General features: G+C 36.4%; 2 protein-coding genes across 13 annotated transcripts in view; one reads left to right on the top strand and one right to left on the bottom strand.

Moving 5' to 3' along the window:
- Nucleotides 1–4659, top strand: part of LOC123531546 (centrosomal protein of 170 kDa protein B-like) — a 163444-nt gene extending 158785 nt beyond the window's left edge. For all 12 annotated transcript variants that reach the window (XM_053553235.1, XM_053553237.1, XM_053553218.1 and 9 more), the window contains 2 exons: nt 618–769; nt 1154–4659. In XM_053553235.1, the coding sequence (XP_053409210.1) occupies nt 618–769; nt 1154–1362 (361 nt within the window). In that variant the 3' untranslated portion in view covers nt 1363–4659. The remainder of the gene's footprint in view (nt 1–617; nt 770–1153) is intronic.
- An 11809-nt stretch (nt 4660–16468) lies between these two features.
- LOC123531597 (apoptosis regulatory protein Siva-like) overlaps nt 16469–25063 on the bottom strand; it is a 71230-nt gene continuing 62635 nt past the window's right edge. The window contains exon 4 of the mRNA XM_045312713.2: nt 16469–24508. Within this exon, the coding sequence (XP_045168648.2) occupies nt 24460–24508 (49 nt within the window). The 3' untranslated portion in view covers nt 16469–24459. The remainder of the gene's footprint in view (nt 24509–25063) is intronic.

Here is a 25063-nt window from a genome sequence, read left to right as displayed (position 1 = left end):
TAATGTAACTAAATTTACAAGGTTTTTCTTAATAACATCTAATTTGCACAATACTATATTAGTATGTATGTGCTAGGCAGCATATATTTTTAGCTTACCTGAGTACGAAGTGCTCAAGGTGAGCTTTTGTGATCGCCCTGTGTCCGTCGTCCATTGTCGTCCATCCGTCGTCAACAATTTGACTGTTAACACTCTAAGAAACTTGGTCAGAATGTTTATCTTGATGATCTTTAGGTCATATTCGAATCTGGTTCATGTGGGGTAAAAAACTAGGTCACTAGGTCAAATCAAAGGAAAAGCTAGTTAACACTAGAGGCCACATTTATGAAACTTGGTCAGAATGTTAATCTTGATGATCTGATCTTTAGGTCAATATGTCAGGTGAGCGATACAGGGCCTTCAGGACCCTCTTGTTTTAAAAAATGGGGTTTGATAACCTCACATCTAATTTTTACCATGATAAATATCTAAGGGTTAACTGTAAGTCAATGTGTGTGATAAACAAGGAATTTTTGACCATGAGAGGAGTTTTGGTATGCTAATGTGTTTCACAATTTTACAGAAGTTTTCCTATTACATTATAGTGGATAGTTAAATGTGTGGTATCTCATTAACAGGGATTCCGATGTGATAGAGAATGGTTTAGACTCTCCACTAGATGACTTGGAGAATCAGTCCGCTATCTGTGAGATTCCCGCTTACAAGTCAGCCAATCAGGAGCTTGCTGGAGTTCTGAAAAATCTACGTAAACTTGAACAACATATTAAAGGTAAGTTATATTTCTATCAGAGCCTAATTTTTGCTTCTTAAATACTTATTGTAAGAGGTGAATTTAGGTCTTGAACAGTGGCGGATTAATTCTTTTATGGAGACTGTTTGGTCACCCTGAGATTGAACTAAAAGACCTTGGAATTGTAGTCCAGATCTTGCCCTGCTGACCTGACTGGTTGGAATAATCCACAAACTCTAAAACCTGCAAATGCTACTTCCTTGTGTCATAGAAAAGCAATCTTAAAAATAACAAATCCCTCGATACACATCTGTGAGATAGAACAAATTGCCATCCAGATATGATCAATTTTTAATTGGAAATTAAACAAGCTATTTCCCTGTTTTTCAGTTATGAACGAGGTGCTATTTCCCTGTTTTTCAGTTATGAACAAGGTGTTATTTCCTGACGATGATGGGAGTCCAGACACAAGCAGAGAAAAGCACGAATACATGCAGGAGATTGAACGTATCAAGAATGAGCTAGCTGGATTTCAGCCGATAGAAACTCCTCGAGAAGACGTATGGAAACAAACAGAAACTGCCTCGATAGAATCAGACTGTGAAGAACTTAGTCATTCAGAGTATTATTAACAAACTGTTTTTAAAATTTGTAGAATCAAATAAATATCTGACATACTGAAGTGAAGGAATTTTGATGAAATTTACTGGAAATTTGGACAAAATGACTCTACTTCAGATATTTGGCGTGAAAGAAACAAAACAAAAACATTCTATACGGGTTAAGAGATTTCAACAACTAGGATTTTAAATATTTGCCCTACACAACTTGCCAATTCATTTTTATAATGTACACTAAAAACTTATAGATCTATTTTGTAGATGTGAATTTTTTTTCATGACATGAGTCACATAAACATTTTTTGCTATTTCAAGTTGGATATTGTATTGTCTGTGAAAAGAGGAAAGAAATTGAAGCAAAACAATTAACATGGCTTATTAAAAATTAAAGTAAAAAATTATTGTTGAAGAATTCAAATCTTGTTATTCCTACACGAAGACACTGTTTGCCCAATATTTTCTTGCTGTGTCGTCAATTAAAACCATCAGTAAGCCAACAGATGTGTAATAAGCTGGTAGATGTTTTATTCCTATAACCCTCAGCCTGCTGGCGGCAAGTGATTATGCCTTTGCGACCAGTGCAGACCAAGATCAGCCTGCACGGTCTGCACTGCTCGCTATTCAGTCAGGAAAATTTCATTGAACACCCCTTTGAATAATAAATGGTATTGTCCAAATTGAATGATGGACCAGGCCATTTTAGAAATATAGCAGTCTAAGGGTTAAATATGAACTACTGCAATGTAAACATGTAGCAGCAATTTTCTTCATTCAAAGAAAGGGTGTGAAATTGTGTTCTCATTACATAGAAATCTAGTAATTATGAATTTTTCATCCTTCGATGGTGAATTAACATTCTGTCATTATTCTGTAATCCACATAAGTTTTGTTTGGTATGCACAAATTTCAAATTGCTGTCTTTTCATTTTCATGGTAGTGTAAACAGGCAAGTGTTTTTCTTTTTGAATTGCAAGGTACATTTGTTAAGAGTTAGATACAATTATATCTTTTTTTCACATAAAACAAGTTTATGTCAGAAAAGTCTTAAAAATAGTTATTAATTTAACATTGCAGATGTAGGAAGGAAATCAACTGTAAATCTTAATGCAATTTGAGCATATAATAATGTAATGTAGGACTTGAGTATTAAAACAGTATTTTACATAAAGTAAACACTACTTACTAAATGACTTGCCCTGCTTTTGAGTCTGAAAGATACTGAAACATTTTGTACAGAATATAACATTCCATGTTAATGTGGTGTCTCATTCACTTTGATTTGGGAATAGTTGATATTGGTTCTTGATTTTGACATTGGTTAGGGCTGCTATTACACAGAGGATTTATAGTCTATTTTGGGACAAGTCTTACTTTTCCTCAAGTTCTAGTTATGTTAACATGCTCAAATTGATTTTCTCTAAATCTTTGATTAGCATGAAGAAATTGTCCTTTGAAAACAAACTTTCATATGACTGTTTAGTAGTGCACAGACAGTTCCTGTAGACTGTGAAATAGTGCACAGACAGTTCCTATGGACTGTTTAGTAGTGCACAGACAGTTCCTATGGACTGTGAAGTAGTGCACAGACAGTTCCTGTAGACTGTGAAATAGTGCACAGTTCCTGTGGACTGTTTAGTAGTGCACAGACAGTTCCTATGGACTGTGAAGTAGTGCACAGACAGTTCCTGTGGACTGTTTAGTAGTGCACAGACAGTTCCAGTAGACTGTGAAGTAGTGCACAGACAGTCCCTGTAGACTGTGAAGTAGTGCACAGACAGTTCCTATGGGCTGTGAAGTAGTGCACAGGCAGTCCCTGTAGACTGTGAAGTAGTGCACAGACAGTTCCTATGGACTGTGAAGTAGTGCAGAGAGTTTGCTGTGAAGTAGGACAGACAATTGACTTTACAAGAATCTTCTTGAATATGTAGAAGTATTAATCAAGTGAAAGGATTAGTTTATGCAACATCATGTTGCATTTATTTTACAAGATTTATGTCTGACAGATCACGAATGAGGCATTGTTATCATCCATATGTTGTAAAGTCCATTCCCACAGACTGTGACATAAAATTTCATCTATATTCAGTACACGTATTGGAAGAGAGGCATTATTAATTTATTTGAGTGCACTTTTTAATTTAGGTACATGGTATGTGAAAGTAGGCATTCATTTTCGTATGTATGCTTGAAGCATATAAAAATGTGTTTTTGAGCTATATAGGTTCTGCTCTCACTTCTGTGATACATTTTTGACTGTTTGGAAACCAAACTTTTCTTCACTGTTTTCTTGTAGGACTTATTTTATAACTATTACTTACTTCGTGCTGGTTCATTTTAATCTCAGATAGTTATATAGTTAGAGAGACACTGTTAGTGGGGCTTAATATTTGATTTATTATCCAAGATAGATATTTATTTTCAGTTGATACTTGTTTTGAAAAGCAACTTAGGTTTCATTTTGTTTGAACAAGGAGTAGCCTTTATGTTAAGTTATGAATAATGTTTGTTAAGGGATTTTATCTGCTGATTTATTGTTTTAATGCATACAATATTTATTTGAAATTTAAAAAGTTTGAAAAAGATGCTATTTTGTACAAAGATCACTGTTTTAGTCTTGGTACTTCATCCAGGGACCATCAGAGCTAAAAATAGAAAAACTTTTCAACAACCTGTTCTCGTAAACCACTGTATAAATCTTCAACAAACTTTGTAATATCCTTGAATGGACAATTTCAAATTCTTTCAAATAGAAGACAGTTTGAAACTGGTCAGTTTCACAATAATTTCACAAATCTTTCCTTTGGTGATTCTATCAAAATAATAAGTTAAATCATAACCATAGCCCCAAAGGAACATGTTTCAGCTGTGAAGCTCTGATGAGCAATCTAAGGCCATCTTGGCTCCCTTGTTACAAAACAATACAAGTTTGACTAGTATGTTTCAATAATAAAAATTTGGACCAAATCTGACTGTTAACAGTTATTGTTATTTTTGTTAATGCAAAGATTTCTCGTTTTAATGATACCAGTACATGTGCTAAAAGATTTTTTGGACTTTCTGTGTAGTTAAGAGTTTTACTATTTTAGGGAAATGTTATGTCTTTTGTTTAAGGAGTGACTGATATTCATTTTGAACTAGTTTATGACCTGTGAGCTAGTTTATAACCTGTGATATTGATTTTTGCTTTCGTATGTTCATGTTTTCGAATTTTTTTTGCCAACAACTTGTTGCTTTGTTTTGTACATGTACAAAGATGATTATATTATCCTTGTGCTTATATGTGGCAAATTAAAATGTTACAAAGTCTAACCAGTTCTTTGTTTTTTTAGCTCACCTGTCACCTAGTGACAGGGTGAGCTTTTGTGACCGCCCGTCATCTGTCCACAGTATCTTGTGAACACGATAGAAACTACATTTTGCAATCAGTTTTAATTAAACTTGCACACAACTTGTATTGGCATAATATCTCGATTCCTTGCGAAAACTGGCCAGATCCCATCATTGGTTCCAGAGTTATGGCCCCTTAAAGGGCCAAGATTTGCTATTTTTGGCTTGTGAATACGATAGAGACCACATTTTGCAATCAACTTTAATCAAACTTGCACACAACTTGTATTGTCATAATAATTATCTTGGTTCCTTTCAAAAACTGGCCAGATCCTGTCATGGGTTCCAGAGTCATGGCCCCTTAAAGGGCCAAAATTTGCTATTTTAGCTTTTGCAGCCATACAGAGACTTTCATTTATGGTTTGATTTGATACTAACTTGCAAAATATCTTCAACAACAATAAATCTTCGACTCCATGGTGAATCTGTCAGATCCAATCATAGGTTCTGGAGTACGGCCCCTGATTGACCCCTAAAAGAGCCAAAATTTGTAAATTTTTCCCTTGTGAACACGATAGATGCGACATTTTATATCTGACTTTAACCACACTTACAAACAACTTAAGTCACAATAAGATCTTGGTTCCTTTCGAAAACCGGCTAGATTCCTTCATGGGTTCTAGAGTTACTGTTAAAATTTTCTATGTTGGCCCTTTCAGCCATATAGAGGTTTCATTTATGAGTTTCATTTGACACAAAATCTTGATGATCTCTAGGCCTGGATCAATACTGGGTCATGTCTAGTCAAAAACTAAGTCATCAGGTAAAATCAAAAGAAAAGCTTGTTAACAGGCTAGCGGCCACATTTTTGACCCTATCTTCATGAAACTTTGTCAGAATGATTATCATGATGGTTCCTAGGCCAAGTTCGAAAATGGGTCATCCGGTCAAATCAAAGGAAAAGCTTGTTAACACTTGTTCATTTTGATGTGCATGAAACTTGTCAGAATGTTTTTCTGCATGAAATATCACATGAATTTTTATCTGGGTCATGTGGGTTTAAAAACTAGGTCACCAGGTCAAATCAAAGAATAAACTTGTTTACACCTTAGGGGGCACATTTTTAGCTCACCTGTCACAAAGTGACAAGGTGAGCTTTTGTGATCGCGCAGTGTCCGTCGTCCGTCCGTGCGTGCGTCCGTCCGTAAACTTTTGCTTGTGACCACTCTAGAGGTCACATTTTTCATGGGATCTTTATGAAAGTTGGTCAGAATGTTCATCTTGATGATATCTAGGTCAAGTTCGAAACTGGGTCACGTGCCTTCAAAAACTAGGTCAGTAGGTCTAAAAATAGAAAAACCTTGTGACCTCTCTAGAGGCCATATATTTCACAAGATCTTCATGAAAATTGGTCAGAATGTTCACCTTGATGATATCTAGGTCAAGTTCGAAACTGGGTTACGTGCCGTCAAAAACTAGGTCAGTAGGTCTAAAAAGTAGAAAAACGTTGTGACCTCTCTAGAGGCCATATATTTCACAAGATCTTCATGAAAATTGGTCAGAACCTTCATCTTGATGATATCTAGGTCAAGTTCGAAACTGGGTCACGTGCCATCAAAAACTAGGTCAGTAGGTCAAATAATAGAAAAACCTTGTGACCTCTCTAAAGGCCACATTTTTCATGGGATCTGTATGAAAGTTGGTCTGAATGTTCATCTTGATGATATCTAGGTTTTGTTCGAAACTGGGCCATGTGCAGTCAAAAACTAGGTCAGTAGGTCTAAAAATAGAAAAACCTTGTGACCTCTCTAGAGGCCATATATTTCATGAGATCTTCATGAAAATTGGTCAGAATGTTCACATTGATGATATCTAGGTCAAGTTCGAAAGTGGGTCACGTGCCATCAAAAACTAGGTCAGTAGGTCAAATAATAGAAAAACCTTGTGCCCTCTCTAGAGGCCATATTTTTCATGGGATCTGTATGAAAGTTGGTCTGAATGTTCATCTTGATGATATCTAGATCAATTTCGAAAGTGGGTCACGTGCCATCAAAAACTAGGTCAGTAGGTCAAATAATAGAAAAACCTTGTGACCTCTCTAAAGGCCATATTTTTCATGGGATCTGTAGGAAAGTTGTTCTGAATGTTCATCTTGATGATATCTAGGTCAAGTTCGAAACAGGATCATGTGCGGTCAAAAACTAGGTCAGTAGGTCTAAAAATAGAAAAACCTTGTGACCTCTCTAGAGGCCATACTTGTGAATGGATCTCCATAAAAATTGGTCAGAATGTTCACCTTGATGATATCTAGGTCAAGTTTGAAACTGGGTCACGTGCCTTAAAAAACTAGGTCAGTAGGTCAAATAATAAAAAAAAACGTGACCTCTCTAGAGGCCATACTTTTCATGGGATCTGTATGAAAGTTGGTCTGAATGTTCATCTTGATGATATCTAGTTCAAGTTTGAAACTGGGTCAGTTGCGGTCAAAAACTAGGTCAGTAGGTCTAAAATTATTAAAATTTTTTGACCTCTCTAGAAGCCATATTTTTCAATGGATTTTCATGAAAATTGATCTGAGTGTTCACCTTGATGATATCTAGGTCAGTTTTGAAACTGGGTCACATGCGGTCAAAAACTAGGCCAGTAGGTATAAAAATAGAAAAACCTTGTGACCTCTCTAGAGGCCATATTTTTCATGAGATCTTCATGAAAATTAGTGAGAATGTTCACCTTGATGATATCTAGATAAAATTTAAAACAGGGTCACGTATCTTCGAAAACTAGGTCAATAGGTCAAATAATAGAAAAACCTTGTGACCTCTCTAGAGACCATATTTTTAAATGGATCTTCTTGAAAATTGGTCAGAATTTTTATATTGATAATATCTAGGTCAGGTTCAAAACTGGGTCACATGAGCTCAAAAACTAGGTCACTATGTCAAATAATAGAAAAAAGATGTCATACTCAAAACTGGGTCATGTGGAAAGAGGTGAGCGATTCAGGACCATCATGGTCCTCTTGTTTATTCTATTATCTTAAAACTTTGTCAGAATGTTTGTTATCGTGAAGTCTCTAATGATTTAAAATCTGGTCGCATGGGATCTAAAACTAGGTCAAACTATAGGAAAAGCTTGTGTACACTCAAGAGGCCACTTTTTGCTCCAATCTTCCTGAAATTTTGTCAGAATGTTTGTTTTCATGAAATTTTGACAGGTTTGAATCTGGGTCATGTGGGGTAAAAAACTAGGTCACTAGGTAAAATCAAAGAAAATGCTTGTACACTCAAGAGGCCAAGCTTTTTGGTCCAATCTTAATTGGTCAGAAAATTTGTCTCTATGAAATCACTAGGTAAAACATGTTTATGCTGTTATGGTGTGTTGGCCCTCTTGTTAATATTGGACACTATACGCTATAAGTGACAGTCAAGTTTGATCACTAGCCAACTTGGTCGTAAGGTTAAGAGATTTGGTCCATGATTTATCACAAACTGCCGTATTAACTTGGTCAAGTCCGATTTTGGGGAAAATTGTTCAGTGCCTGTAAATTTTTCAAAAATGTTTGCATTCTAGCTTTCAACCAATCCTTTTCATGTTTCTAATAAGTTTATACTTGTTAGATCTTGACGGGTCAGATAAAAGAAAGGTTTTTGAGTTCTGTAAGTTGATTGTTCAGAATGCCATATTGCACTGTTAACACTTTAGCAGTGCGGCTCCTTTGAGGGGCTGCTAGAGCTTAAAATGGAAAAAAAGCTACTTTAAGGAGGTAGGTTACCTTGTTACAAGGGTAAATTCAGATTAGTTGAACCGCAGCATCTTTTTGTATTTCGTGTAATATGAAGTTTTAACTGCTAAAATCTAAATTTTTTTGTTTGTCTCTGTCCCTTCAAGTTCAATTTTTATACAGGTTTAAAGAACATGACCCTCCAAAGGTATTTCATATTGAAAGAAGAAGGAAAATGTGGATATTTAACACTTTTCAGTGTATTTTAGTTTCATTGATATCCGTAGAAGTCAGCATAATCTATAATTTTACTAGTTTGCACGTTAGCTTTCTAATATAAGCTTAAAATGTATATGTCGCGGGGCTCGTGTTTCCATGGTAACACATTTTCTCTCATTTTTAAACAACTATGTATAAAAATTGGGGTTTTTGACGGCTTCAGTGCCATTCTGTTAATGAACAACATGGAATATTTGGGTAATATTATTAGCAAAATACCAAGCACTATACATGGCAATATGACTAAAGTACATATCCTATTATGCTACGCATAGGATCTGAGAACAACCTATTCATTGCCTTGTTCTGACGACCCTTTCGCTAGCCAATCAGAGCCTACCTTACAATATCTTGCAAATTACCTGTAGCCTTGACTTTTGATATTTACAATTCTTACGTCATAATGTATCAGATAGCCGGTTAGCTCATTCGGTAGGCCACTTGCTTTGTAAGCGAGGGGTCCCGGGTTCGAACCCTCGAATGACTGCACATTTTTCTTACTCTTTGACATTCGAACAAGTCGTCTGATTGGATAAAATAAAAATAGCAATACTGGAAATCCAAAATATACAGAAGACGAATGTGAATGGGTCGTTCTCAGATCTTCGTTTAGAAAATCAAGTACTTTAGTCAGATTGTATACATGGTACCCTATTTTTCTTAAATTTAAAAGTAACCATGGCAACAGAGATGTTTAAAATGGCTTATATCTTGCTTTTTGTCGTAATTTCTTATAAAATAATATTGAATAAGATTATCTTTCTAGTTGATGTAGCTTTAAAACATATTTCTAACGTAAGTTATATTTTCATGTTATCTGCATTTATTCAAACAAATTTCTAAGCTTAGAATACTTACAGCAGTACACCTCGTCTGGCATTTTTCATGGTAAAATCGTTCAGCATGCAACTATTATTATCATGGATATTGTTGAAATGAAAATAAAAAGCCGGAGCTGTGTTTCTTAAATAGACCAGTGTCAACGTTTTTGAATTTTACATTTAGATACATACTGTAAAATCATTTAATTTCGTGGGCATGAAATTTCGTGGTTTTGGTCAAAACGGCAGTTTCGTGGGGATATGAATTTGTGGATTTTAACTTTTGAACACTAAAATGAATGGGAATTTTTCTTGTTCGTTGGGATTAAATTTCGTAGATTGACACAACCACGAAATCCACGAAAATTAGTCCCCCATGAATATTAATGATTTCACAGTAGGTCACGGACTTCGTTTCCATGGTAACATCAATTCAATTCAAGAAACCCCAGTTTTCTACTGAAATTTGAACAATTTTAGATCTTAGTTTTAGTATATAAGTAACAAATTATCAACGGAACCTGTAAAATAGGTATTACAAATCAAACTGCTAGATTTTTTATTTGAAAATGGCCGTAACAAGTAACCTCTCACCCAACTATATTCCAAATAACATTGGTAACCATCATCCATTTTCTTACATACCGCATAACATTTCAATATAACTACATAAAAGAAGCAAAATATTGATTATTATTCAGAGCAAAAGACTCGTAAAAAATATTTCAGCAAATAATGGTTATTTGAAAATAGTTTTAATAAAGAAAATGCACAGAATTACGTACTTTCAAGATAAAAGCTATTAATTTTGCACAGTAACTGACACGTAACATCATGACGTCAGTGACGTCATTTTAAGGCAACATTGTTTTGAAGCGTTTCTGCGGCAATTTATTCATTATTTCTGCACTATTAAACCATAAAGCGTCAGATCGAAGACAGGTCTATGATTTGTTTTCAGAAGAATGAATATACAAACACATTTAGTTTGTCGTAAACGTCGTCGTAAATCGTCACGTTAGCTTCCGGTTGGACATGCGCACATACAAATATAAAGGTAACCTACCTCCTTAAACTAGTTCTCTTGAATAGCTTGATGGATCTTCATCAAACTTGGTTCTGTAGTTCGAATTGGGGTGATTGACCCCTTTTAGGAACTGCTAGAGTTAAAGTAAAGTATTGTTAAATGACTTCTCATAAACCACTTTATGGATCCTTTGTCTGTAGCTTCACTGTATAAAGGTCCACTTCAAAACTTGTTCAAATAGGGGCACCTGTCTCCCCTTCCAGGTGCCACTAGAGCTAAATATAGAACTGCTGGATGCGAATAACCATAAAAAAGAAACCTTCCTTGCTCCAATGATCTGTGTGTATTCTTTCCACCCAATTTCAAAGACCTAAGAAGCATATCATGTTTGATTTGTTTGTTATCTGCCACACTAATTTATGTGTTAAATTTCTGCCACTCAAACTATAGACACCTGGGACATACTATGGTCCACTTGTAAACACTCCTGTTTAAGCTCTGAAACTAAGTTGAGTGATCTAGGGCCAGCATGGCCCCCTTGTACTATCTATCCGAAATGTTTATTCAGTTAAAAACATTCAGATTTTAACATAATTTCAAGTGATTTTTCTCCACTTGTTGTGTGCTGATTTAGTTGGTACAGGATACTCCGAGTTTGCCATTTTTCATGGTAAGCAATAAATACTACATCTAAACATCCCAGAAAATTTTAATACAAAGCAGAAGAATGAGTTACATTTTTAGGGTGAAAACGGCAAACATCAAGGTCATTGCCCTTAAGGCTGTGAGTGGTTTAATATCAATAAAAAGAACTCTTGGACATACAGCAATCTTAAAGAGGTATGGGATGATATCCTGTTGTCTTGTTTTGTTCATTAGTCATTCCGAGTCGGAATATATAGTTGCTGTTCTTCCATCTTTTCATGTCCATCAGATCATTTTTATGCCCCCTGAAGGGGAAGCATATAGTTGCTGCTTCATCAGTCAGGCTGTCTGTCCGTCTGTCCCACAATTCTTGTGCGGAGTATTTCTCAGCAACCACTGGTTTGAATATAACGAAACTTCATAGAAAGCTTAAATTTCATGAACAGATGCACAAATTGTCTGTTCCTGTTGGAGGATTTTTTCACAAGAGTTATTGCCCTTTGATTATTCAACAGGAGTATACTATAATCCAATTCATGTCCAGAGTATTTCTCAGCAACCACTGGTTTGAATTTAACCAAACTTCATAGGAAGCTTCACTATCAAGAGGAGATGCATAAATTATTATCTTTTGTGTTCCAATCACATGATTTTTTACCGAATTATTGTCCTTTGATTATTCAGCAGTAGTAATTACTACAGTACAATTCTTGTCCAAAGTATTTTTCAGCAACCACTAAGTTAACTTCATAGGATTATGGTTCATCAAGCGGAGATGCTTCGAGTTCCAGTCGGATGAAGCTTCACTATCAAGATGCACGTTTTGGTCAGATGATTTTTTCACTGAGTTATTGCCCTTTAATTATTCAACAATAATATACTGTAGTACCATTTCTTTTATCCAAAGTGTCTCCCAACAATAACTGGCTAGAATTAGGAAACTTCACTGCCAAGAGGGGATGCTCATATTATCTTCATGTTCCGGTCGAATAAATTTTTCACTGAGTTGCAGCTCTTTATAGTCAGGGGTGTTTCTCAGCAACCACTGAAAATTCATAGGATGCTTCACTCGCAAGAGGTGCGCCTATTTTCTTCATATTCTGGTTGAATGATTTTTCATTTAGATACTGTCCTTTGATTATTTAACTTCCGGTAAGAAAACAGTACTACTAATCCCCAGCAACCGCCTCGGTAGCCTAGTAGTAGAGCGTCTGCTTCAAGTGCGGGAGGGCGTGGGTTCGATCCCAAGCCGCGTCATACAAGACGTAAAAAATGGTACTAGCAGCTTCCTCGCTTGGCGCTCAGCATTAAGGGGATAGTGCTAGGACTGGTCAACCCAGTGTCGGTATAATGTGACTGGGTGGGGTATCATGCCACGTGTCTACGGCGTGATATTCCAGTGAGGCAGCACTATAAAGTTGGGCATTGTGCTCACTGCTACAAGTAGACACTGTCGTTTATATGACTGAAAAATTGTTGAAAAAGACATTAAACCCCAACACACACACACTAATTCCCAATTATAAATTGTTTACTGCAGAAACGCGAGGACGAGTCCATTTTATGATAACTGATAAAATAACAATTCATAATGCTTGCACAATACTTGACATGTAAATATTAGCATTTGTTTCATATTTTAACTATCCAGTTAGTATACTGCACAATAGGTTCAGTAGGGTAAAAGGCTTATCATTTGTGTCAAATTATTTTGAAATCGGACCATGCATGTCAAAATTATGGACTGGACACGAAGACCACATTATCAGTATATATGTAGTGAAAATTGGCTAAGTGTAACCAAGGACTGTGACCTTGACCTTTGAGCTAGTGAAATGGTTGTTGCGCACGACACATTGTCTATCCATGCTTATCATTTGTGTCTAATTTATCCCCCCGCGAAAGGCGAAGGGGATATTAGAAATGCTCTCCGTCCGTGTGTGCGTCCGCAACGATCTTTGTCCGGAGCATAACTCCAAAAGTACTGGAGGGATTTTCTTCAAACTTCATACACTGATAGAACACATTGGGAGGAAGTGCAGTGTGCAAGAACAATAACTCTACCCTGCCTATTTTTTCAGTTATTCCCCTTTATCACATTTTCTTTAAAAATTTTGTCCGGAGCATTACTCCAAAAGTACTGGAGGGATTTTCTTCAAACTTCATACACTGATAGAATACATTGGGAGGAAGTGCAGTGTGCAAGAACAATAACTGTATCTTGCCTACTTTTTGAGTTATTCCCCTTTATATTTTCTTAAAAAAATTTGTCCGCAGCATCTTTTTTATGCATGGAGGGATTTTGATATATCTTGGCACAAATGTTCACCACCACAAGATGGAGTGTCATGCGCAAGAACCAGGTCCCTAGTTCTAAGGTCAAGGTCACACTTAGAGGTCAAAGGATACAAGAATGAAAACCTTGTCCGGAGCACTTCTTCTTCATGCATAGAGGGATTTTGATATAACTTGGCACAAATGTTCACCACCACAAGACAGAGTGTCATGCGCAAGATCCAGGTCCCTAGGTCTAAGGTCAAGGTCACACATAGAGGCCAAAGGTCGGATACAAGAATGACTTTGTCCGAAGCATTTCTTCTTCATGCATGGAGGGATTTTGATGTAACTTGGCACAATTATACACCATCATGAGACGAAGTGTCATGCGCAGTTCCCTTCTTAAGAATTACTTCCCTTTGTTGTTACTTTAAATAGCTTTTATTGTAACTTTTTCATTACTAGTCTTAGGGAAAAAATCAAGACCACTTTTCAGTAGTACAACATGCATGCTACATCCAATTTTGAGTTGTATTTTGACCAATCTCTACCTAGTAAAGATTTTTGTGTGGACTTAATTTTTTTTTTTTTTTTTTTTTTTTATTAACTTCCATTAGTTGTTACTATAAATAACTTATGTTGTAACATTTTTATAATTGACCACTGGGAAAAAACAAGACCACTTTTCTGTAGTACAACCTGGATGTTACTTTCCAATTTTAGGTGTATTTTAAGACATCTCTACCTGGTAAGGAGTTTTTTTTGTGGACTTAGAAAAACAAAAGACTTACAATGATTACTAAACAACCACAAAATTAAAATTCCATTTGCAAATACAGCTGCTAGAGTAAAGAAATTTGCTGTGACGGGCATATATTGTGACATTCTGGCACTCTTGTTCTCTGTTAGCTTTCCATTCCTGATGTGGACCACAACTAAACGGTTTTTCAAAGCTTCTCCCAAAATGAATACTTTCAGACACTAACTTGCCAGGAACTTTAGCCTTCAATTATAATATGCCCGGCGGGGGGATTGGCCATGTCTAACATGGCTCTTGTTATTCTGAAATCGGACCATGCATGTCAAAGTTATTGCCTGGACACGAACACCGCTTATGTAGTGAAAATTGGCTAAGTTAAACCAAGGACTGTGACCTTGACCTTTGAGCTAGTGAAATGGTTTTGCGCACAACACATCATCTATCCATGCTTATTATTTGTGTCAAATTATTCCAAAATCGATCATGCATGTCAAAGTTATGGACCGGACACGAACACAACCCTTTCCCGAACACACACAGACAGGGGTAACACTATATGCCCCTCCCCGCCCCATTTTATGGCGGGGGGATAATTCATGGATTATTGGTGTGTGTGTGTTGTGGCCCTTGAGTCATATGATGTGGGTAGTGATGAGGAATAACTATTTTAAGTTTGAAACAAATCCATCAGATAATTACAGAGATAAAGAGAAAGTGCATCAAAACTTTAACCAAGGTGTGTACATGTAAGGACGCAGACGCCAGGTCGATTACGACAGCTCTCTATACTTCGTACTAGAGCTAAAAACTACCAGAAATTAAATAAAGTCCCTACAGCCTTGACATTGAGCAACTGAACCCAAAACTAACAGGGATCTTCCTCTAGTGATAATCATTTTTTTTAGTCAGAAAGCCGGAGGTGTGATACTTTTTGACCTAGGAGTCCAGAAACCATATTCAGTTTCTGGGTCACAGTGGCCTTGACCTCAAAAACAATAGTACATCCTCTAAAAGCGGTGCTAAGTTATCCTGTAATGTTTGAAAGCTGTAGCTATTATATTTTCTGACTATTGTCCAGAAACAAAAATGTTGACAGGCAGGTTCTTACAGTTAAGTAGTTATGTGGCTCTCTTTTGTTCTCTCTATTGTTCTTTTTAGCAACACAGAATGGATAGAATTACTGTTATCTATTGTTTTCATAGCCACATAACTATCCTAATGTATGTGCGGACAGACGGATGTTCTTATGAATGGATATTTCTTTTGTTACAAGCAAAAGAAAGTACCCAACATGCAACAGGAAGTAACCAATAAGTAGTATTGAATGAATAGAACCATAACCATTATTTGTCATCAGTACCCAACAAATGTCTCATTTGCTTACACGGACAGATGGACATAGCCATTCCATGTCAGTTTTTTTCAAAATGGGCTTATAAAAATGAGTCACTGTTTACTAAAACCAGCTCTACATCAAGGAGACGATCAAATGGAAACTATATAATGTTACTACACTTACCAAAACATAATTCAAGGCATGATCAATCAGTTTGTTGTATAAATCAGCTCATTCTAATGATACTGTTTACAATAAATGGAACTTGTTCCCTATACATTTACATAAACTCAAGACATGTCAAACAGGAGTTTGCTGTAACAAGAGTTTAGTGCACACTGGAGAAACATTTGTTTTGGGTTTAATGCTGTTTTTCAACAGTATTTCTGTTATATAATGGTGGGCAGCCTAACCAGTACAAATCTGTTCTCCACAAGTAACAGCCAACTACCCCACATGAATCAGAGGAAGAGGACATGATTTCAGACACAATGTCTTTTATGAACATGTGCCCTGCCTGGGGATCGAACTCACAGCCTCGCAATCCACAGATCTGCACTCTCCCAAGCGGGCTGGACTGGATCGGACAAGTGCATCTGTACTGAACACTGATATTTGTACAGAACAAGCTCATATGTTCTGGACAAGTACATCTACACTGTACTGGACAAGTATATCTGTACTGAACACTGATATTTGTACAAAACAAGTCATATGTACTGGAAAAGTACATCTACACTGGAAAGGGCAAGTGCATTCTCACCAGTGAAGTACATATATAGTGGACACTTGACACCTGTACAGGACAAGTTCATGAACTTGTCAAGTACATCTACACTGGCCTAGTATTTCTGTACTAGATAAGCACACCTTTGCTAAAACAAATAACACTGCCTGGTAGATAAAATTTAATAAACAATGCATATATCTCTGCTAAATTATTTTATTTCATTTTCTAACAACGATCAAAACATCACTAGTTATAGAAATGTATATCTATCAAAATACCTGTCATTACATTTACAAATTTTGAAACGTTTTACAGTATGTACAAATGAATAATAGAATCTACAACAAACTCAACATGAGCTATATGTATACATGAATTTGTGCTGTATGTACAGGTAATGAAAACTTAATATGAGAAAATATACCAACATAACATTTACAGCACATAGCTTACAGTACCTATTGCAAGCTTTCTCCTTAATACAATTTCAAATACTGGACAACTTGCAAACCTTGAAAACACAGAACTTGTGCAGAAAAAAGTCAATAATCATGTGTTATTTACCAGTCATAAGTAAACTCTGTACCAAATGTGATCTTAGACCAAAGCCATCTCTAGTTTATTCTGTTGTTCTGGGTCAATGTGACCTTGACCTTTGACCTCAAAATCAATAGGGTCATCTGCTGGCCATGATCAACCTCCATATTTAGTTTTGTCCCATTAGGCCTAAGCATTCTCAAGTTATCATCTGGAAACAATTTAAATGTTCCAGGTCACTGTGACCTTGACCATTGACCTACTGAACTCAAAATCAATAGAGGTCATCTGCTGGTCATGATCAACCTCCCTATCAAGCTTCGTGATCCTAGGCCAAAGTGTTCTCAAGTTATCGTCTAGAAACTGCTTAACTGTTCCAGGTCGCTGTGACCTCAGCCTTTGACCTACTGACCTCAAAGTCAATAGGGGTCATCTGCTGGTCATGAACAACCTCCCCATCAACTTTCATGATCCTAGGCCCAAGTGCTCTTGAGTTATCATCCAGAAACTGATTGGTCCATGGACCGACCAACATACCTACCGACTGTCATCTGCAAAACAATGCTATATGCTAAAACATGTAAACCCATGGGTTGGGCTAATATGATTCCACAGGCAGGATTTGAACAAACTTGGTTGAGGACCACAACATAATGTTTACAGCCAAATATCTAAGCTCCATGCCTTCACGCTTTAGAGAAGAAGACTGTTTCAAGATAAGTAAAACATGTGAACCCTGTGGAGGGCCCAATTTTAACCTGCAGTATGATTTGAACAACCCATAGCAGAGGACAACTACACAATGCTACAAGTTACTTATTTCAGCTCTTGGTCTTACTGTTTCAAAAATAGATTTTTGAAATTTTCTTATGCAAGTCTATGTAAAACAAGCGAACCCTGGTGCAGGGCCAATTTTGTCCCCACAGGCATAATTTAAACAACTTTAGTAGAGGACAACAGAACAATGCTATATGCCAATATCTAAGCTCTGGGCCTTGAGGTTTTGGAGAAGATTATTGCAGTTTTTCCTTTTGGTTGCCATAGCAACCAGAATTCTGTGTAGATTGGAATGTTTTTAACAACTTCAGTAGACAACCATGCAAGGAACATCCAGGCCAAGTTTCTTCAACTTCCATCAAATGGTTTCAGAGGACTTTGAAGAAAAGTGTGGATGGACTGACTGTAGATGAACTGTTAGTGACCACAATATCTCACTCAAGGAGATAAAAGGGGACTTACTGCCAGAGTTATAGGTCTAGTGTCATATGCCAGTGATGATATGGAACAACTGTTTCAAGTTTGAATCAAATCGAAGGCTGAAGGGCCTGAGTCAGCTAATGATTGATGTACTGACAGTATAGTCTACCAGTTTCAGTTTGTTTCTAGTTTTTTTCCCCAACTAAAGAGAAATTTTGTTACAATAAATGAAATGAACATTCGGTCGATGCCTAGTAAAACTTTGATTGACATTATACAAGTATTTAAACCCATTGGCAATATATTTCTCTAAAATTGAAGAGTGGTTCGCAGAAATAAAAATGTTGCTTTAAATTGCAGTCAGATTTTGAAATGGGCATTGCAGCAGGTGGTAAAAGGGCAAATGTATCAAACTGTAAAGTGGCAATATGGGGGAAGGGTGTGGGGGGATACACCCTCCTGCAAGTAGGGTTTGGGGTATCACCACAATGAATTTTTGAATATGTAGACCTTTGATACAGCCTTTGGTGCGATTTTAACTGAAAATCTTACGTTTCAATTTCTGAATATTACCTAGATTTTTTTCTAGTATTACAATATCCAAAGTATGACTGTCACTTCATCTTTTTACTTTCAGATCATGCCTCAGGACTAGAATATGAGTCTGATATAGATTATATGTTGGTGTTATAAAAATAAATTCTAGAGTCATTTCTGTTACAATAATATCTATCATGTCTGTTACTTGAATGTTAAAATTTCATAACACAGCTCGATATTTACCCAAAATATTATATCCGGATACGGTTACACTTTTCTCCAGTTTCAACAATATGTTTTACAAATTGTGATGATACGAAGACATTTAGCAGCAATTGGCAGTATCTGACATTGAAGTTTACGGTTAAATTACCTCTTATTTAAATCTTTTCATAAAAAAGTTGTTTCGTTTCGTCAAATATTTAGAAAAATCAGCCAAACATAGACAATCTACTTTCGATTTCAAAAACTACAAGAAAATACAATTTAATGTTTCGCCGATTTGTTTATTTCTCGGAAAATAAGAAATAAAATCATTTTTCATATCAGTAGTAATTAAACAAACCAGTAAGAGCTTCTTCTTCTGATAATTTATCCGTTTACTAACTGCAAAATTCAACCCACGCAAAGTCGTAGAAGCGTTGTTATAAACAGGTCACGCGTGTTCGCCGACAAGTGTCCAGAATGTAGTTAGGATTCATCCGCGAAGTCTCGCGGAAGAATTAACGTACTGCACATATCTTATTCGGGTCATTTAAAATGAAGCTGTCATAATTTAATTTCATCGATGTGGTAAACTCTTTGATAAGAGACATTCCAATGATTTCAGAGGTATCCACTCAATAAAATACTAGCAGTATGTTCTGGAACTATATTTTGTCTTTCGCTGGATGTTTCGCAAGCTTGGTAAGCCAGAGCATTTCATAAAATGCACAGCGCAATAAATTTGTTATTTGCGCAATGATTTTAAAGATTATTTTTTGAAACGGACAGGGTAACAAATGGATAATTTGGCTAATAAGTTAATATGCAGTTTTTATTTGAATTTGTGAACATCATATTTGCTATTTTGTGACAAAAGGGCATAAAATTCGTCACCATAATCATATGCGCAATTGTATTACCAAATCCCGCAGAATCGTTATGCGTGTTTATGCTTAATGAGCTACCGCGGAAGAAAATACGTGGCTTTATTTGAGTATTGCACAATTACAAGTCATAAATATGACAGATTACATCGTATATTGGTCATAGCAAATAGGATTGACATAAATGAACTTCATTCGATCAATGAACTCTTTGAAATTAGAGACAATCTAATGGAACTACATCACTTCGCTGTGTTGTGAGGCCATTTAAGAATGAGAAATCAGGCGATAGCAAGGACTCGTCAAACGCTTGAAAGCGTTTAGCCGACTCAATAAAAGTAAAAACAGCGTGAAATTGCATCAATACTTTAACTTGAAATTCTAAGTTAAAGGGGGCTAATTCACAAAATATTGGTGCAAAAAGTTATGGACTTAGTGTCCTATGATGTGGGTGAAGATGAGAAATAACTATTTTAAGTCTGATGCAAATCCATCTAGCAATAACAGAGATAAAGTGAACAAGAGATCACAGAGTGATCTTGGCGCCCACCAATGTGCCATTTTTGAGTGTTCCAAATTTCAAGACTTACTGACTAGCTCAAGGTCAAATTTCATTTCTGTACACAACACTGTGCATGTGGTCCAAATTCGAAAGCTGTAGCTTGAGAAATGTGAAAGTAGGTCACTAGATCAATCTTAAGGTCAAAGTTTAATTCGGTACACAAAACTATGCAAGTGGTCCAAATTTGAAGGCTGTAGCTTGAGAAATGTGAAAGTAGGTCACTAAGTCAAAATCAAGGTCAAATTTCACTTCAGAAACAAATCAATGCATGTAGTCCAAAATTGAAGCCTGTACCTTCAAAAATGTGAAAGTAGGTCACTAGGTCAATGTCAAGGTCAAAGTTTGTTTCGGTACACAATCCTATTCATGTGGTCTAAATTTGAAGCCTGTAGCTACAGAAATGTGAAAGTAGGTCACTAGGTCAATCTTAAGGTCAAAGTTCATTTCGGTACACAAAACTACCAAGAGGTCCAAATTTGAAGGCTGTAGCTTGAGAAATGTGAAAGTAGGTCACTAGGTCAATGTAAAGGTCGAAGTTTGTTTTGGTACACAAAACCATGCATGTGGTCTAAATTATAAGCCTGTAGCTACAGAAATGTGAAAGTAGGTCACTAGGTCAATCTTAAGGTCAAAGTTCATTTCGGTACACAAAACTACGCAAGTGGTCCAAATTTGAAAGCTGTAGCTTGAGAAATGTGGAAGTAGGTCACTAGGTCAAAATCAAGGTCAAATTTTATTTTGGAATACAGAACTATGCATGTGGTCCAAATTTGAAGCCTGTACCTTCAAAAATGTGAAAGTAGGTCACTAGGTCAATGTAAAGGTTAAAGTTTGTTTCGGTACATAAAACCATGCACGTGGTCCAAATTTGAAGACTGTAGCTTGAGAAATGTGAAAGTAGGTCACTGGGTCGAAATCAAGGTCAAATTTCATTTCGGAACACGAAATTATGCATGTGGTCCAAATTTGAAGCCTGTACCTTGAAAAATGTGAAAGTAGGTCACTAGGTCATTGTCAAGGTCAAAGTTTATTTCAGTGCACAAAACTATGCATGTGGTCCAAATTTGAAGGTTGTAGCTACAGAAATGTGAAAGAAGGTCACTAGGTCAAAATCAAGGTCAACTCATGTCAAGGTTCATCTTGCCACTCAAAACCATACATGTGGTCCAAATTTGAATGTTGTAGGTTATTGACAAGAAGTTTTTAAAAGCTTTTCCCTATATAAGTCTATATGAACCATGTGACCCCAGGGCGGGGCCATATTTGACCCTAGGGGGATAATTTTAACAAACTTGGTAGAGAACCACCAGGTGATGCTACATTACAATATCAAAGCCATAGGCTATGTGGTTTGGACAAGAAGATTTTCAAAGTTTTTCCCTATATAAGTCTATGTAAACCATGTGACCCCTGGGGCGGGGCCATATTTGACCCTAGGGGTATAATTTGAACAATCTTAGTAGAAGACCACTAGATGATGTCACATACAAAATATCAAAGCCCTAGGCCCTGTGGTTTTGGACAAGAGGTTTTTCAAAGTTTTTCCCTATATAAGTCTATATAAACCATGTGACCCCCTGGGGCGGGGCCATATTAGACCCCAGGAAAATAATGTCAATCATCTTGGTAGAGGACCACTAGATGATGCTTCATACCAAATATCAAAGCCCTAGGCTCTGTGGTTTTGGGCAAGAAGATTTTCAAAGTTTTTCCCTATATAAATCTATGTAAATTATAGAAATAAACAAAGGGCCATAACTTACTTAAAATTTGTTGAATCAGTCTGATTTTCAAGGGGACACAACTAGGGTACCAATACATCATTCTGACAAAGTTTGGTCAAAATCCCCCTGGTAGTTTCTGAGGAGATGCGATAATGAGAAATTGTTAACGGAAGGACGGACGGACGGACGGACGGAAGGACGCCGGACCACGGACGCAGAGTGATTTGAATAGCCCACCATCTGATGATGGTGGGCTAAAAATCAAAGCTTTTACCTATGTGTGGCGGTTGATGCTAATGCCAGGGCAAGTAGTATAGCTCTCACTATACTTTGTATACTCAAGCTTAACATCACTGTTACCAAAAACTTACAATATAGTGTACCGATAAATTCTTTACATACTATACAAATTCATTGGAAATATGACAAAACTGATTTCAATGATGAAGAATGCATTAACCCTGAATTTGTTGAAAGAAGCTGCCAATGTTTATTCATTTTTCACAATGTATCTGTATACAGGAATTAACAATTATATTACTGTAAGTATCAACATGTCGAGATCTGTGATCAAACTAAATAAAATGGTTTTACAATAAATGTTATTTTGCAATAAAAATTTAAACAGTAAAAAAAAATAAGTTTTCTCTACTTTGCTTTTAAGCTCAAATATTGTACGCAGTCAGAAATAACAAATTATTTCAAGGAAGAAGCACATTCTTTCCACTAGTAACTTTCATGAAATGATTCGCGCCATGAGAAAACCAACATATTGGCTTTGCGACCAGCATAGATCCAGACCAGCCTGAGCATCTGCGCTGTCTGGTCAGGATCCTTGCTGTTCGTAAATGGTTTCTCTAATTCCAATAGGTATTGATAGCGAACAGCATGGATCCTGACCAGACTGCGCGGATGCGCAGGCTGGTCTGGATCCATGCTGGTCGCAAACCCACTATATTGGTTTTCTCGTGGCACGGCTCAAATGATCCTATACTTTTGTGAAGTTGACTACATGTGAAACATGGTTATAACATAAGAACAGCTGTCCATCAGACAGTGCACTCGACTATTCGAAATTTCTAAGTCAAACAAGGGCTATGAAATTCTAAAGAAAAGGCCATAAACTGAACTGATTTGAATATAGAGTTCTCCAACTTGGATATGTAGGTACATCTGCATAAAAGAAAGCATTGCTAAACATTCACCAAATTTTTCTTAGAACAAGAATCGCTCACCTGAAGAAAACGTTAACCATCTGTAACTAGGTTTGGTGAAAATACTTTTAAACTGTTCAATAAAACAAAAGATATTGAAATTTTCTCTGTATTTGCTGTCAAGCACCACAAACGTATAACCATCAGTAGAAATTTTTCAAAGTTATTTCTATTTAAACTCTAGTGGCCCCTAAAAAGGCCCAAGCGCCCCATTTGAAACAATCTGGGAGAGGACCTTACAATGATATTACAGACTAAGTTTGATGAAGATCCATGTTGATGCAGGACGCAATACACAAGACTATCCACCTTCATTAATAGCTCACCATCAATAAAGTTCAGGAGAGCTAAAAAAGGGGACATAATTTGCATCAAAAGTTGAACTTAACAACTCAGTAGGTTTGATAAATTGCCTTGTGTGAGGTTTCAATTTAATGCAAGCATTTGTTTCCGAGATACAGCTACATAGTGGAATGCAACTTTAACTGGATTTACTAGTTAAAAATGGGCCTCGTTAACCAAGTGTTATATAACTTGGTTATCTTAGTAAGTTTTATTAACTGTCACAACAGCAACCTTAAAATGCTGTGAAGTGGCCGTAAAGTCTCCACTTGGATTCAGTGTTGTTATGATTTCTGGTCCTTTGGGATCATGGTCCATCATATCCATTCAATACCTATCAAATAGAATTCTGCTTAAGTTGGTGCTAAGAGACATATGGGGTGTTGCACTTTCCATTATCTCTCATGAACAGGTTCAATCAAACCGAGTTTGCTATTATTTTGCTTGGTTGCATTCTATGCTTCCAAAGATCTTCTTATACATTTCATTGACGAGTGGGATACATTGTGTATAATTTCAATCCAGTACATACAGTTGTTTCTGACTTAATTACAAGCAAAACTTTAACAAAGTCTTTAATTGAAAAAAAAAAGGGCCAAAATTTACATTAAATTCAATTAAAATGATATTCAGCCTCATTATTTCAGAAGGTCCGATGACTGGGAAAACTTTAACCAAGATGTGACACAGGTCGCAATGCTCATGCCCGAGCAAGTAGAGTAGCTTTCACTTTAGCGGGAACAGACACAAATGTCTATTGTATGTTCTAATTGTCATATTTTTCACAAATATAAACATGTAAAATTTCTTTGTCACATGGTATAACATGGAACTTTGCACACAATAAGCACTATAAAAATTCATATAATTTTACTGTCTTCACTGCTGTAAGCAAACATCAGTGTCCCTGCTGATTACAAACAGTAGATACATGTACAGTGAAGTTACACTCACTGAATCTAACATCTCCCTCTATATATAGTCAAGATGCACACTGCAGACAGAAAGAGCACTCACTCTTATCTTCATAACTGAAAACAAGTGTATCATAATACAATTATGTGATCAAAATTAACTTAAGATTGGTTTGAAATCTTGCATACTATTCATACATATTTACTATTGCAACTATCATGTGACCCAGTTTTGAACCTGACCTAGATATCATCAAGATAAAAATTCTGACCAATTTTCATGAAGATCCATTGAAAAATATGGCCTCTAGTGAGGTCAAAAGATTTTTCAAATTTTAGACCTACTGACCTAGTTTTTGACCGCAGTTGACCCAGTTTCAAACTTGACCTAGATATCATCAAGATGAACATTCAGACCAACTTTCATACAAATCCCATGAAAAGTATGGCCTCTAGAGAGGTCACAAGGTTTTTTATTATTTGACCTACTGACCTAGTTTTTGATGGCACCTGACCCAGTTTCAAACTTGACCTAGATATCACCAAGGTGAACATTTTGACCAATTTTCATGAAGATCCATTCAAGGGTATGGCCTCTAGAGAGGTCATAAGGTTTTTCTATTTTAAGACCTACTGACCTAGTTTTTCATCGCAGTTGACTCAGTTTCAAAC

Source organism: Mercenaria mercenaria, chromosome 1 (genome assembly GCF_021730395.1).
Source record: "Mercenaria mercenaria strain notata chromosome 1, MADL_Memer_1, whole genome shotgun sequence".
Taxonomy (NCBI): domain Eukaryota; kingdom Metazoa; phylum Mollusca; class Bivalvia; order Venerida; family Veneridae; genus Mercenaria; species Mercenaria mercenaria.
Note: the sequence above shows the minus strand (reverse complement) of the source record. Positions and strands in the feature narration are given on the sequence as shown.